Source organism: Oryctolagus cuniculus, chromosome 17 (genome assembly GCF_964237555.1).
Source record: "Oryctolagus cuniculus chromosome 17, mOryCun1.1, whole genome shotgun sequence".
Classification (NCBI taxonomy): Eukaryota; Metazoa; Chordata; class Mammalia; order Lagomorpha; family Leporidae; genus Oryctolagus; species Oryctolagus cuniculus.
In genome coordinates, this window is record NC_091448.1 from 42,506,399 (window position 1) to 42,519,807 (window position 13,409).

General features: G+C 60.2%; 1 protein-coding gene across 3 annotated transcripts in view; it reads right to left on the reverse strand.

The window, feature by feature from the left end:
* Window positions 1-1,150: 1,150 nt before the first annotated feature.
* RAB11FIP4 (RAB11 family interacting protein 4) overlaps window positions 1,151-13,409 on the reverse strand; it is a 115,445-nt gene continuing 103,186 nt past the window's right edge. For all 3 annotated transcript variants that reach the window (XM_008271054.4, XM_070061096.1, XM_051825446.2), the window contains 6 exons: window positions 12,762-12,902; window positions 8,829-8,910; window positions 7,562-7,699; window positions 7,327-7,485; window positions 6,327-6,470; window positions 1,151-6,106 (listed from right to left, as the gene is read on the reverse strand). In XM_008271054.4, the coding sequence (XP_008269276.2) occupies window positions 5,990-6,106; window positions 6,327-6,470; window positions 7,327-7,485; window positions 7,562-7,699; window positions 8,829-8,910; window positions 12,762-12,902 (781 nt within the window). In that variant the 3' untranslated portion in view covers window positions 1,151-5,989. The remainder of the gene's footprint in view (window positions 6,107-6,326; window positions 6,471-7,326; window positions 7,486-7,561; window positions 7,700-8,828; window positions 8,911-12,761; window positions 12,903-13,409) is intronic.

The window sequence follows — 13,409 nt, forward strand, 5'->3', positions numbered from 1 at the left end:
AGTCTTCCATCTGCTGGTTCACTCCCCAGATGACCACAATGGCTGGAGCTGCACCGATCCGGAGCCAGGAGCTTTCTCAGGGTCTCCCACACTGGTGGGACTTGGGCCATCCTCCACTGCATTCCCGAGCCATAGCAGAGAGCTGGATTGGAAGTAGAGCAGCTGGGACTCAAATCGGCTTTTTTTTTTTTTAAAGGCTCTTGAATTTGAGTCGGGATCCAACAGCAAAACAGCTTTGCGATGCTGTGACGTCTCAAGGGTGTAGGGATGGCGTTGTCTGCAATGGCGAGGGCTGTCAGGATGCGTTCCTGACTGGTGCGTGGGGACCACACCTGGGCAGAGGAGACACCCTGTATAGCAGTGGCGCTTGCCCCACCTTCCTCCTGAATGGCAACAGGCAACTCTGTTGGCCTCCTCTAACAGGTGCTGTGTGTTGAGACGTGCCCCTTGCCCAGGCTATGTTGAGCTCTGAGACCCTGCACCTGTGACTGGGACCCTATTTGGAAGCAGTCTTCGCAGACAGGGTCAAGACGGGGCTCACCTGGTTATTTCTCTGAACGTCACACGCACTGGGTGTTCTGGGTTTGTATTTGCTGAGCCTGGCAAACCTCAGTGGAAGGAAGGTGCCATCAGGAAGGAGGAGGGAATAAAGGTCCCGGAGAACACAGAAGCCCGCAGGCCCCGGGGGCCGCGTAAATGCAGCGAGCGGGGAGCTGTCTCCCACACCGAGGGCCCTGGCACAGGGGCCAAGGCCGACGCTGGGCCTGGCTGTGCTGTGAAGTCCTTTTGATACCTGGAATTCCGTAATAAAAGGGACAGACCAGGAGAGGGCAGAAGTGTGGGGGCCTGGGGGTCTCCCTCTGGGGCTGCCTCCCTACCCCTGGGTGTGGCAGACACCAGCCCTGAGTGGAAGACTCCGGCCTGGGGGTCTTGGTGGTTGCCACAGGGGAAGCAGGGCTCTGGCTGGGATGTGGTATACCTGGGGCTCCTGGGATCCACATCTCCTCCCCCAGGCACAGTGATCCTTGCTACACTGCACACTGCAGGGCCGGCTCTTCCAAGGGAGACTGTCACACTCAGCCCTGCAAACAAGACCCGGGCTGGACTTCCTTCCCTCTTCCTCTTGCAGCTACAGAAACTCACAGTTAAGTCAGGCAGGAAAAACAGTTTATTTACACCTTGGTCTGTACATTACAGTTCCCTGGAAGGAGCCTGCCAGGCCGCAGCCCATGCCCTCTGGCTGGAAGCAGGCTGCAGACTGGAGCACGGGGACCCTGGGACGCAGCCCGGGGGCTCACCCCACACTTTCCTTCCTGCAAGCTGCAAGCAGACGCCCCACCCTGGCCCTAAAGCTAAGCCTGTTCCCAGACGCAGGCTCCTGGGGCAAAACCCTCCAGCTGAATCCCACGGAGACTCAGAAGCCATCTACCAACCCTTGGGCGTTAGTCCACCAGGCCCCAGGAGACCCGGATGACGGGCTGGCGAGAGCTGGAAGGACAGGAGCCAGCGGGCCAAGGGACCACCGCGTCGCACCATCCGATGGAGACCCTGACGTGGGCTGGGTGTTTAATGGCACTCTGGTCTGAGCACCATCGGCAGATGAGGAAGGGCTGGGCAGGTGTTAACAGCAGGCAGAGACAGCAGCAAAAAGCCTCTTCCTCAGCCCAGCTGGGGCCCGCGGCTGTCCCAGACACCAGATGCCATGACCCTAAACCTAGGCCATTGCCAAGCCCTGGGAGCCACTGCAAGGCCTTCCTCCGGGGGTAGGGCGAGGGGCGTGGCCATTGCACACCGGAGCCGCCCCTGCAGGGGCAGGGGAAGGGGCTTGTGGGAGAAGCTGCTCCATACAGTTCCCCTTCTCTGGGACGCAAGGCTTCTAAACTAGCTGCAGGCTGGCTGAGGGACTTGGGGGGTCCTAGCCCCCACGCTTAAGACAACAGTGGAAGATTCTGTACAAAGTCACCATGTCTACGCGGCTGAGTGGGCGGGGAGGCCTCGCTCGCTGGAGGGCTCGGGAAACGGGGCAGACGAGACACGTACAAAAGGCGGCAGTGGGTGACGCGGGGAATCCTGTACAGTGGGGACAGGGAAGAGAAGGCACAAGGACAAAGACCCCAAACCATGCAGACGAAACACAGCCTGTGCAGCACAGCAAAGCAGCCGGGGCCCAGTGGGAGGCAGGGGCCCCGGGATGCTACCCCGGACTGGCGGCTCTGGAGCAGACATCGCTACGTTACGGTCACAATGGAAAGGGAAGGCGCCTACGAGGCCAGACACGGAGGTCCTATGGGAGGGCGAGCTCCCAGTGAGCATGTTGGCATCACACCTTACTGCACACAAACCTCTCTGGAGGACAGATTTTTCCCCAGAGTGGGCAGCAGAGAGTGCGGCACAAGACCCTCAGGGGTGTCCTGCTGGCAGGCACTCAGCAGGGAGTCAGGACCTGGGGGCACAGTGCCCAAAGGCCCCCAAGGACATGGCCCCGCCAACGTGAGGACCCTCGTGGGGGCACAGCTCAGTCTTACCAGCCTGAAGTGTCGCCCCAGAGGGGAGACCCTGGGTCCCCAAGGGAGAGTCAGGGCTCGGAGGAAAGGCTGGTGGGCAGCAGCCCTGCAGTCCTCCCCGACCCTCTCCTCAATCCAGACTCCACCTCAAGCCTCTAGGGGCCACTGAGCTCCACGGGGTGACCTCTGAAACCGTCGCCTGTCCCAGTCACACCGAGATAGACACAGGCCACAAAAAGGGGCCTGCTGCACTGGGTCCTGCTGTCCCCCACAGACTCTGTCCAGCCACGAAGCCCCTCGCTGGACCACAGAGCCCTCCAGATGTCCTCCTGGGCCAGGAAGCAGACCTGCAGCGGCCTCTCCTGCAGCTCCAGGCGCAAGCAGGGACACTGTTTGGGCTGCTAACGGCGGAGGAGCTGGGGCGTCCCTCACCTACCCAGGCAGGAAACAAATCAGAGGGGAACCCCACGAGCCTGGTTCCGGCTCCTGCTGGTTTCCAGGGCCAGCCCCACTTGTCAGTTCCCAGCTGACTCCCTCTTTCCCCACTCAGGGATGGGCCTGTGGCCCACGTGAGTATATCCCAACGTGCCCGCCTCCTGGACAGAGCGCCGCCACGAACAGCTGGATCCATCAGCGTCGGAAGCTGTCCGGCCTCCCAGCCCGAGGACTCGGGTCACTCAGCGGCAGGCTCAATAGGCCCAGCGGTCACTGCCGCCGGCTTCCTCCACCTCCGGCCCACAGCCTCGTGGGTCGGGGCCCTGCCTCTGGCTGCACAGGCTGTCAGCTGGGGCGGTCTTTACACACCTAGATGCCCCCACAAAAACTAAACCTGATGCTTTTTAAGTCTCCTGGGTGTTCTGAGCCAAGATTGAGAACCCGCATTTTAGAGGCCACTTTGGGAGGTTGTTGAGCTTTGAGTTTTTTAATAGGTCGGAAATAAAATCAAGGAAAAGGAACTTCCCTCTTGTTAATACTCAAAGAAATCTACTGATTTAACACACAAAGACCGAGCTCTAACTCTGGCCGATTTGAAGCGTGCGTGTGTCTGTGTATATGCGTACATATTCTTGATTTTTACGAGAGTTTCCTCGTGCCCACCCATGGAGCAGCCTCGCTGGACGCGGGCACTAGCTTTCTACCAGATACTGAACGTACCTTCCCTGAGGCTCAGCTGACCATGTACCCCCGTGGCTGTGTTTGTGGGAGCGCACCCCAGCGCCTCAGGGCAGCTACTGCTGAGCTCTGCTGGGTTTAGCAGCCCCCAACACATGGAGCTCACCGGTTAGATTAGGCTCATCACGGGACGCCAGCACCCACACCCATGAAACCGGACGTCTGGGTCCGGGCATTTTTAACATCTCCCCATTTAAAGTATCTCCCAAGTGTTGCCGGGAACGTACTTATCCTAAGACGTGTCTGCTGTAGGCTTCATGGGGATCTGTGTGCTCTGCAGCAGCCCCACTGCTGACAGAGGAGCGAGGAGGCAGGGCATGGGGCGAGCAGGCTCTCCCCCGCCACCTAATGGTCTGGAACCAGCTCGTGGAGTCCGGGGCCTCTGCCCCTGTCCGCCCAGCTCACAAGCTCAGACAGGTTTATAAAAAACATAGATGACCTTGAAACGCCAAGTTGACAAGATGAGGTTTTCTAAGAGACAGATGGCAGGTGAAGGCCAGAAGGCTGGACGTGGGGTGCATGTCCCATGGAACCTAGCCCCTCAGTTAACAGGCCCCTCTGCTTCATAGGAGGTCTGTTCCACGGCGCCCCCTACAGGGAGGAGCTGGCAGAACGCTGCAGGCAGACGCGCCTTTCCCGTCCTTGCCGCAGAACTGCTTCCCACAGCAGTGACTCCGCAGCTCAGAGCATGTGCACAGCAAACACTCCTCCTGGGGCAGGGGGACGGACGAGGACCCTCTGGCCTCCCTGCAGGACCTCTGCCTGCGTGGAAGCCAGCCCAGAGCCCCCTCACCCTGGGTTGTCTTAGGTCATTGCCACAGACCCACTCCTCATGCCATCTGTCTGCGTGTTCTCAGGTCCTGGGGTACCCAAGGAGCCCGGTGTTCCAAGTCTGCTGGGGACCCAGCCCCTGGCCCAGGCTCCCGGGCAGCGGTGTGTGGCCCCAGAGCCCTGAGTCTGATCAACACAACGTGAACCAACGCCACATACACGGCTAGGGGGAGCGCAGCACCCAGTAGAAGCACAAGTCGGCCACAGTGGTCTGAAGACAGGCACTGGCCGCGGCCCTGCCTCTGCCGGCCGGGGCACACACCCTGTCCCACTGACCTCCCCTCCCCACATGCCCTGACCTTCTCTTCACACGAGAGGTGACGCGAACCAGCCCACATGCATGTGGAGGAAGGAAACGTGCCACGCGTCCTACTAAGGGGGATACACAAGGAACCCTGAAGCCAATGCTGCACCCACTCTCGGCCGCCGGGAGCGCGGGACGGTGTCAGAGACCCGCGGTGTGAATCCCACCCCAGCTCAGGAGTGTGGCAGACGGCTTCCCTGCGACCCTGCCGGCCCTGTGTCAGCCAGCACTGTGGCCGCCCACTGGCTGAGCACCGGGGACGCTGTTTCTAAAACCTGCAGCGAGGGCACCTGGCTACCACCCGAGAGCAGCCCAGAGCTCAGCTTCTGAAGCCCAAAGCCAAGGGCGGCCCTCAGCACGCTGCCCAGAGCATGGGACGGCCGGTGAGGCGGGATGTCCACTCCCGCACCCGGGCAGGATGCTGACCCGGTGAGTGCTGCCCAACGCCGACACCTGCTCTACCTCCTCCCGGCCCCCCATTTCTCCTTCCATTTCACACCCAAGTAAATGCTGCTGCTTTTTTCATCATCTCAAAGTCAAGAACAGAAAGGGGGGGATGGGCAGGCAGGGATGGGGCTTGCGGGAAGAACCTGAAAAACGCCAACAACTCTGCTGCTCCTCGGCACCCCCAAGACCCTTGGACGCTGGGCACCTGCCTTGCCGAGGGTGCTGGCCGGGGCAGGGCGCAAGCGAGGGCCCAGCCACAAAGGCCCCCTTCCTCCTCTCTGGGGTCCAGCACCTGGGCTGAAAGGTGCCAGAGAGGCTGGCGAGGGCCGACTCCAGGAAGGAACCATGATGTCCCCACGCGTGGGGGTGGGGTGGGGTGCACACACCATCTCACTAGATTACTCTTTAATCCTTATCCCCAGAGGTAGAGTCATTTATCCAGTCCTTGTTATTACAGCAACTCCTGCGAGTGGACCTGGCCCCTCCCTCCTCCAGTCCCCTCTGCCCCTTGCCGAGGGGTTAAAGTGCATGGGCAGGACCCGCACACACGTCAGCCCCAGCCACGGCCCCACGCTCACGCCTGGCGCGTGCACAGCCTCCCCATGTACAAACCAGCACACGGGACGCGTGGTGGCCGCAGATACATTTACAGCGTGGGCCCGCGGCCTCGGGCAGGGCCCGCCCCGTGGCCCCGGGGTCCTGAGGCTGCTCTGCAGCCAGCCCCCTGAACTCAGTGTTTGATCTCCAGGATGGAGGGGTTGTGGTCCAGGATGGCGAGGATGATCTTGTCCATGTACTGCCGCAGCCGGAAGTTGATCTCCTCCTGCTCCTTCAGGGCTTCCATGAGCTGAAGGGAAGGGGACGGACAGGTGAGAGGCCGGGGCTGGGGCAGCGCATGGGCGGGGCCCAGATCCCCAGCTTGGGGCGGGCCAGTGCCCCTTGACAGAGGGGCTCAGGAAACCCTGGGCAGTGGGACCCCGGGCCCCACCTCAGCACGTGGACGCCAGGACAAGAGCAAAAGCAGCAGCTCAGCCCCGCCAGGGGAGCCAGCAGGGGGCCCCGCCTACCTCGTCGCGTGAGGCCGTGTCGATTTCGGCAGCCAGGGACTGGGCTTTGGTCTGCGTGGCAAACAGGTTCTTTGCTTCGTAGAGGCTGAGGCTCAGGATCTGGCCGTTCAGGTCGTCGTTCTGATCCCGAAGCTTGTGATTCTCCTACGGGAAGCCGGGCGCAGGCAACGTCAACTCCTGGGAGCACCCAGGAACCCACCTCTCCGCACCTGCCCTCTTCCGACGGCCGGAGGCCCCTCCCCAAAGGGGCGTGTGCGGGAGGCGTCGGGGGTGGACGGTGCAGAAGGGGGCGGTTCAGGGTTACGGCCTCACCCTGGGAAACTGTGCTTCCAGATAGCAGCGTGGCCCCTGGTTGTCCCTGCCTCTCAGGGCCCTGTGAGGGGACACTGCCTGTGGGCAGGTCGCCTCCAGCCTGGGCCCCTGCTCCCCAGGACAGCTGACCTGTGGTGACCACCCAGATCTTGCTCACAGCCCACGTACCCGCTCTTGCCTCGAGGTTCCTGACACTCAGCCCGGGGCCTGGAAGCCCCTTGGCGGTGGCAGGAGGCACAGATGAGGAGTCTCTGGCCAGGGGGACCACTTCCCTTTGGGTCACTGCCCCTTCCTGCTACTGCTCCCAGCCTGACTGGTCTCCTGGGGGGAGTGCACATGGAAGGGAACCTTGGGCCCAGGGTCTCTGGGGACAGCCGCAGAGCCAGGCCCTGGTGTGCAGCTGGGCCCAGCCTCCTCCTCCACCCCAAGCACCAAGCCCGGGGGCAGTGCTGCCTCTTTTGATGGACACACGGGGAAGACGCCTGGATTTCCACCAGAGAAGGCTGGGAGGAATCGCTGGTCCTGAGCTGGGAAATGGGAGGCCAGGCCCGACAGGAGGGCTGCGGCGAGGAGCAGGCAGGACAGGTGCTCCCACCTCTCCCGGCCCCCCGAGCCTGCGCCCTGTCCAGCCAGCCCACCTGGCTGACGTGACCCCCTTGGCTCGCTGGGTGGGGACCCCGGGTCCCACCTGCTTCAGCCGCTTGACCTCGTGCTCCAGCTCCACCTCGCGGGCCCTGGCGTTGAACTCGCCCAGGCTGGACGACGAGCTGCGTCCCCGGCCAGGCCGCTCGCAGTCCAGCTTGTACATCTGCAGGTGCTCCAGCTCCTTCCGCAAGTCCTCGATGAGCTGCGAGGGGGAGAGGCCGGTTGGCGGGGACGGGGACGCCGGCGGCAGCCCTGCGGCCCTCTGGGCTGGGACTCACCTCCTGGGTGGCCTCCCGCTCCTTCTGGAACTCGAGGCGGTTCTGGCGCAGCTTGTCCATCATGCGTTTGTACAGGTCCATCTCATCCTTGAGCCGCAGGCTGGTGTCCTCCAGCCGGTCGGACATGCGCTGCCGCTCCTGCAACCGGGGAGATGTGGGTTGGGGCACAGTGCCCAGAGAGGGGCATGTCACAGCCCAGGACTTCCCTGGGGATGCCGCCTCCATGTGGCAGAGGGACAGAGCACTCCAGGACACGGCTCACAGAAGTAGCCAGTGGTCCCTGCCCCAGCTGCTCCACTTCCAAACCAGCTCCCTGCTCATGCTCCAGGGAAAGCAGCGGAGGAGGGCCCAAGTGCTTGGATCCCTGCACCCATGCGGGAATCCTGATTGGAGCTCTAGGTTTCTGGCTTTGGCCTGACCCAGCCCCAGCCACTACGGCCATCTGGGGAGTGAACCAGCAGATGGAAGATCTCAGTCTCTCTCTCTCTCTCTGTAACTTTACCTTTCAAATAAAAAAATTAAAATCTTAGGGGCCGGCGCAGTAGCACAGTGGGTTAACACCCTTGCTTGAAGTGCTGGCATCCCATATGGGCACCAGTTCTGGTCCCAGCTGTTCTTCTTCCAATCCAGCTCTCTGCTATGGCCTGAGAAAGCAGCAGAAGGTGGCCCAAGTCCTTCGGCCCCTGCATGCATGTGGGAGACCTGGAGGAAGCTCCTGGCTCCAGGCTTCGGATCCGTGCAGCTCCAGCCATTGGGGCCAACTGGGGAGTGAACCAGTGGATGGAAGCCCTCTCTCTCTCTCTCTCTCTCTCTCTCTCTGCCTCTCCTCTTTCTGTGTGTAATTATGATTTTCAAATAAATAAATAAATCTTTCTTAAAAAATAAAATCTTAAAAAAAGAAGAAAAAAAAGAAAAGGCAAGGCCAGATCCTCTGTGATTCAGGAAACACCCAGTGTCTCAGGCCTGCGCCCTTCGGTGACGCCAGCTGGGGCGGGACAGAGGTGTCAGCCGCACAGAAGCAAACTTCTTTGGCTCTTTAAGGCTATCGCTTCCCCCGCCATACAGGAAAATACATTCGCTGCAGAACACTTGGAAAACTGCGACCACAGGCACACAAGTCCCCATTCGCGTGTTTTCTTTCCTTGCATTTCCCATGGAGGGGAGGGCGGCTTTTTAGTCTCAGAAACTCTGAGCCAGAGGCCCCCAGGGCCAACAGCACTTGCGTGGCTTCGGTTGATTCGGCTGCATCCTCCGGCCTGCCGCTCACCTCATCCAGCTTCTCCGTCTGCGACTTGAGCCGCGTCACCGTCGTCCGGAGCTCAGTGTTTTCCTCCTCCAGCTGCTGCACCCTGGGGAGAGGACAAGGACAGAAACCTCAGAGCCCCGGACTGCAGGCGCTCTCACGCAGGCTGACCAGCCGCAGCCACTCCAGAAACCCCCGGGAGAGACAGAACGGGGACAACCGTCCCAAACGGTAAGACAGGCTTGAGCTCCCGCCAGCCAAGAAAAAGTCAAGTCGCTGAATTGTCGTTGTTTTTTTCAGTGAAGGGAAACGTTCACTTGAGAGTAAGAAGCAAGAGTCTTTGGACCCTGGGACCACACGGGGCGGGGCGCTCTGCCTGGTGGAGACGGTCTTCCCGAGCCGGCGGTGACTGCGGCCCTCCCGTGCGGACCCACGGGTGAGGACGCCACTGGAGCTGCACCATGTGGGTCCCAGCCCCACCTGTGCTTTTGTTTTGAGAGATTTATTTTTATTTATTTGAAAGGCAGAGTTACAGAGAGGCAGATGCAGAGGCAAAGAGATAGAGAGAGGTCTTCCATCTGCTGGTTCACTCCCCAGATGGCCGCAACAGCCAGAGCTGAGCTGATCTGAAACCAGGGGCCTGGAGCTTCTTCAGGAGGGTGCAAGGGCCAAGCACTCGGGCCACCTTCCACTGCTTTCCCAGGCACATCAGCAGGGAGCTGGACTGGAAGTGGAGCAGCTGGGACTCGAACCAGCGCCCGTATGGGATGCTGGCACTGCAGGTGATGGCTTTACCTGCTATGCCTCAGTGCCAGCCCCCAACCTCTCCTGATCCAGCTTCCTGCTAATGTTCACCTGGGCAACAGCAGGGGATGACTTCAGTACTTGGGTCCCTACCACCCATGGGGGAGACCCAGATGGAGTTCAGGGCTCCTGGCTTTGGCCCGGCACAGCCCTGGCAGTTGTGAGCATTTGGGGAGTGAACCAGCAGATGAAAGATCTTTCTCTGCCTGTCTCTGTCTCTGTTCCTCTAAAATAAATGAAAATAAAGAAATATTACAAAACAAAAACAAAAACCTAGCAGTTTGAGGACAGTGGCCTCACTGGCTTTTCCATCTGCACCACCCTGTGAATTCCTGGCCGCAGCCTCTGACCTCACATGGTCATAAACCTCTGTTAGCCTTCACGAAGGGCTGCCCTCAAGTGACCCCATGAGAACGCAGGGCCTGGCTACTCGGGGTGGTTTTAAATGGGCTGAGAAGAGGCGCAGGTGAATGGGCCGCCCGGGGCACCGAAATGGGCAGCGTCATTTCTGGAACGGGTCCCTGCAGAGCTCACACTGGGCCCTGGAGATCTGATCAGGCACCTCGTGGGCCAGCGCCCTGGACACAGCCCCCCAGGTCTTGGGAGGGCCTCAGTGCTTGGAGTAGGACAGGCCCCCAGACCAGTGCCAGCAAAGAATCCAGACCTGCGAGAAGCTGGGGGAGGTGGTGAGGACGAAGAGTCCACTATGACCCTGGGAACTCCTTCTGCACAGCCTGTGTGAGCAGCGCCCCCTGGAGTGGTGCCGGGAGCACAGAAGACAGCTCCTGGGGGCCAGCTTTCTGTGCTGTGTGCCCCGGGCCACACACTGTCCCCTCCCGCTACCCAGCTGTCAGAGGCCGCCGGAGTCAGGGCACCAGCTCCAGAAACTGAAGCAAACCAGAAGCTTCTAGAATACGACTCAACTTTTTAAAAAAGATTTTTAAAAATTTATTTGAAAGGCAGAGTTAGAGAGGGAGGAGAGAAAGAGAAAAAGATCTTCCCTCCATTGATTCACTCCCCAGATGGCCGCAATGGCCAGGGCTGGGGCCACGTTGAAGTCAGGAGACCTGCCCGTGTCTCCCAGGTGCACGCAGGGGCCCAAGGACTTGGGCCATCCTCTGCTGCTTTCCCAGGTGCATCAGCAGAGAGCTGGATCGGAAGTGGAGCAGCCAGGTCTTGAACCAGCACCCATATAGGATGCTGGCATCGCAGGCATGGCTTTACCTGCCACAGCACCGGCCCCGCAAGTTAACATTTCAAATGACCCCAAAGTGACAAAGTTAACTAATCAGGGGAGCCGGGAGTTCTTGCCAAGTGCACAGGCGCCTGGTCAACCCTTCCCCAGGTGTCCTGACCTTGGCAGGCCACGAGGTGCCTGCCCGAGAGCCTCACCGTGTAGGGTAGGGCGTCCAGCTTCCGGCCACTTGCTCAGCAGCTGCAGCACCCAGGATGGGCTCAGCCACCTCCAGGGAGACTCAGTACAGGGGGCCCAAGGAGGCCCAGACAGCTGTCCCGTGTGTAGGCAGCCCTGGCCGGCAGGGAAGGCAGCATCGGCTCCCAGGCCTGGCCTCCCCAGGTACAGCACCCTGACGAGCGTCGGCTCCCTAACCTGCAGCGCCTCTGTGGGACAGACAGGAGCTGGGGGAGAGATGGGTATGGGTGGATGCGGTCACGCTGATGAGTGAGCAACTCGGCCTCTCCAGATGACGCCTGCCTTGGGTTCCAACCTGAAGCCACAGGTGGACCTGAGGCTCGGCAGCCCGCAGCGCCGGGCCCTGGTTTTCCCTCCGCTTGGCCCCTGGGGCCCAGCTCAGCCTACCAAGGTGTAACGCGTCATGGCAGGATCAGGCAGCAGGGGGAGCTCCAAGCCTGGACATCATCAGACCCAGCCCAGAAATCTACGCGCTGCGTCTCCTGTAACTTCAGGAAAATGTGTACTATGAAAACTACAGGTGGATTTCAGGTGTTTTTTTTTTAATACTAAAATACACTTTAAAAAGATGATTTATTTGAAAGGCAGCTACGGAGAGGGAGAGACTGAGAGACAGAGATCTTCCATCACTGGTTCACTCCCCACATGGTTATAATGGCTGGCACTAGGCCAACGGGTCTCTCCACGTGGGTGCGGGGGCCCAAGCATGTGGGCCATTTTATGCATTTTCCCAGGAGCATTAGCAGGGAGCTGCACAGGAAGTGGAGCAGCTGGGACTCAAACTGGTGCTTTTCTGCTTTTCAATTTGAGAGGCAGAGAGAGAAGGAAAGATGGAGACAGAGAAAAGAAAAGACAGAGAGAGAATGACAGAAGGACCTCCCACCCTCTGGCCCACTCCCCAAATTCCTCTAGTCACTGGGACTGGGCCAAGCTGAAGCTGGGAGCCAGGAACTCAATCCAGGTCCCCAACATGAGTGGCAGGACTCCAGTTACTGAGCCATTAGCGCTAGCTTCCTCCTAGGGTCCCCACGAGTAGGAAGCTGGAGCCAGCAGCAGAGCCAGGCACCAACCCCAGGCACGCTGTGGGATGCAGGCAACTCAACCTAACCGGTATCTCAACTGCCAGGCCCAACGCCTGCCCCTAAACTTTCTCTTACTGCAGATTCCATGAACTTTTTGAAGTTCCCTCGTATGAACCATGCTACTGTGAACATTCTTCTACATCCTTCCTAGAGAACCTGCCTGTGTGTTCTAAGATCTAAAATGTAGAACTATCTGGGGCCAGCATGGTGACACAGTGGATCAAGCCACCGCCTGTGATGCCAGAATCCCAAATGTGCGCTGGTTCGAGTCCCAGATGCTCCACTTCCGATCCAGCTCCCTGCTAATGTTCCTGGGAAAGCAGCAGAGATGGCCCAAGTGCTTGGGCCCCTGCACCCACGTGGAAGACTCAGAAGAAGCTCCCGGCTCCTGGCTTTGGTCTGGCCCAGGCCTTGCCATTGCAGCTGCTGGGAAGTAAACCAGCGGATGGAAGATCCTTCTCCCCAGTTCTTACTTTCTCTCTCTGGAACTGTGCCTTTCAAATAAATAAAGTACATCTTAAAAAAAAAAAAAAAAAAGTAGACCCGAGGCCCTGAGCCCCTCTCTGGCTCAGTCTGCCCATCCACATTGTGGGTGTGATGTGTCCGGCCGGCAGGCCCGGGCGCGTCCACAGGGCGCACCTGCTATGCAGCAGCTCCAGCTCCGTGCTCTTCTCCCTCTCCAGCTTGCTGCAGGCCTCGCGGTGTCGCCGGGCCTCCTCCTCCAGCGCCTGTGCGGCCGTGGTCTCCTGATCTTTCACCATCTCCTCCAGCTCGTGCACCCTGAGGAGGGGGAGCAACCTCAGTCCAGGGAAAGCCGCCGTGGCCCGCGTCAGCTCACGCTGGGCCCCGAGTCAGTGACGTCCTACCGAGGGAGGCGTCAGCGTGTCTGCCAGGCTGGTGAGCCAGCAGGTGCATGAGATACCAGGACATCAGAAAAGACACACGTCAGTGACCTGTCAGAGGTGTGGGCCTGGCAGAGGTCCAGGGCGGGGAGTGGGTGCTGAGTGGGTGGGACACTTGGGACAGTATGGGTGTACGGTGGGCCTGGCCACGCCTGGACACACGGCCTCATGCCCACCTCTTCTCGCTGTATTCCTTTCCTGGCCGGCACCCTCTGATCAAGAACTCGGCTTACTGGGCACTTGGCCTTCAAAAACAGGCACACCCTGGCTTGGTGGCCCCAGGTGTGCCAGGCCTGGGAGAGGGCCAGCCCCTCGCCGGTACTCCGGCCCCACCGCAGCTGGCCTGGTCAGTACACCAGGCAGGGTAAGACCCTCCGCGTCAGAA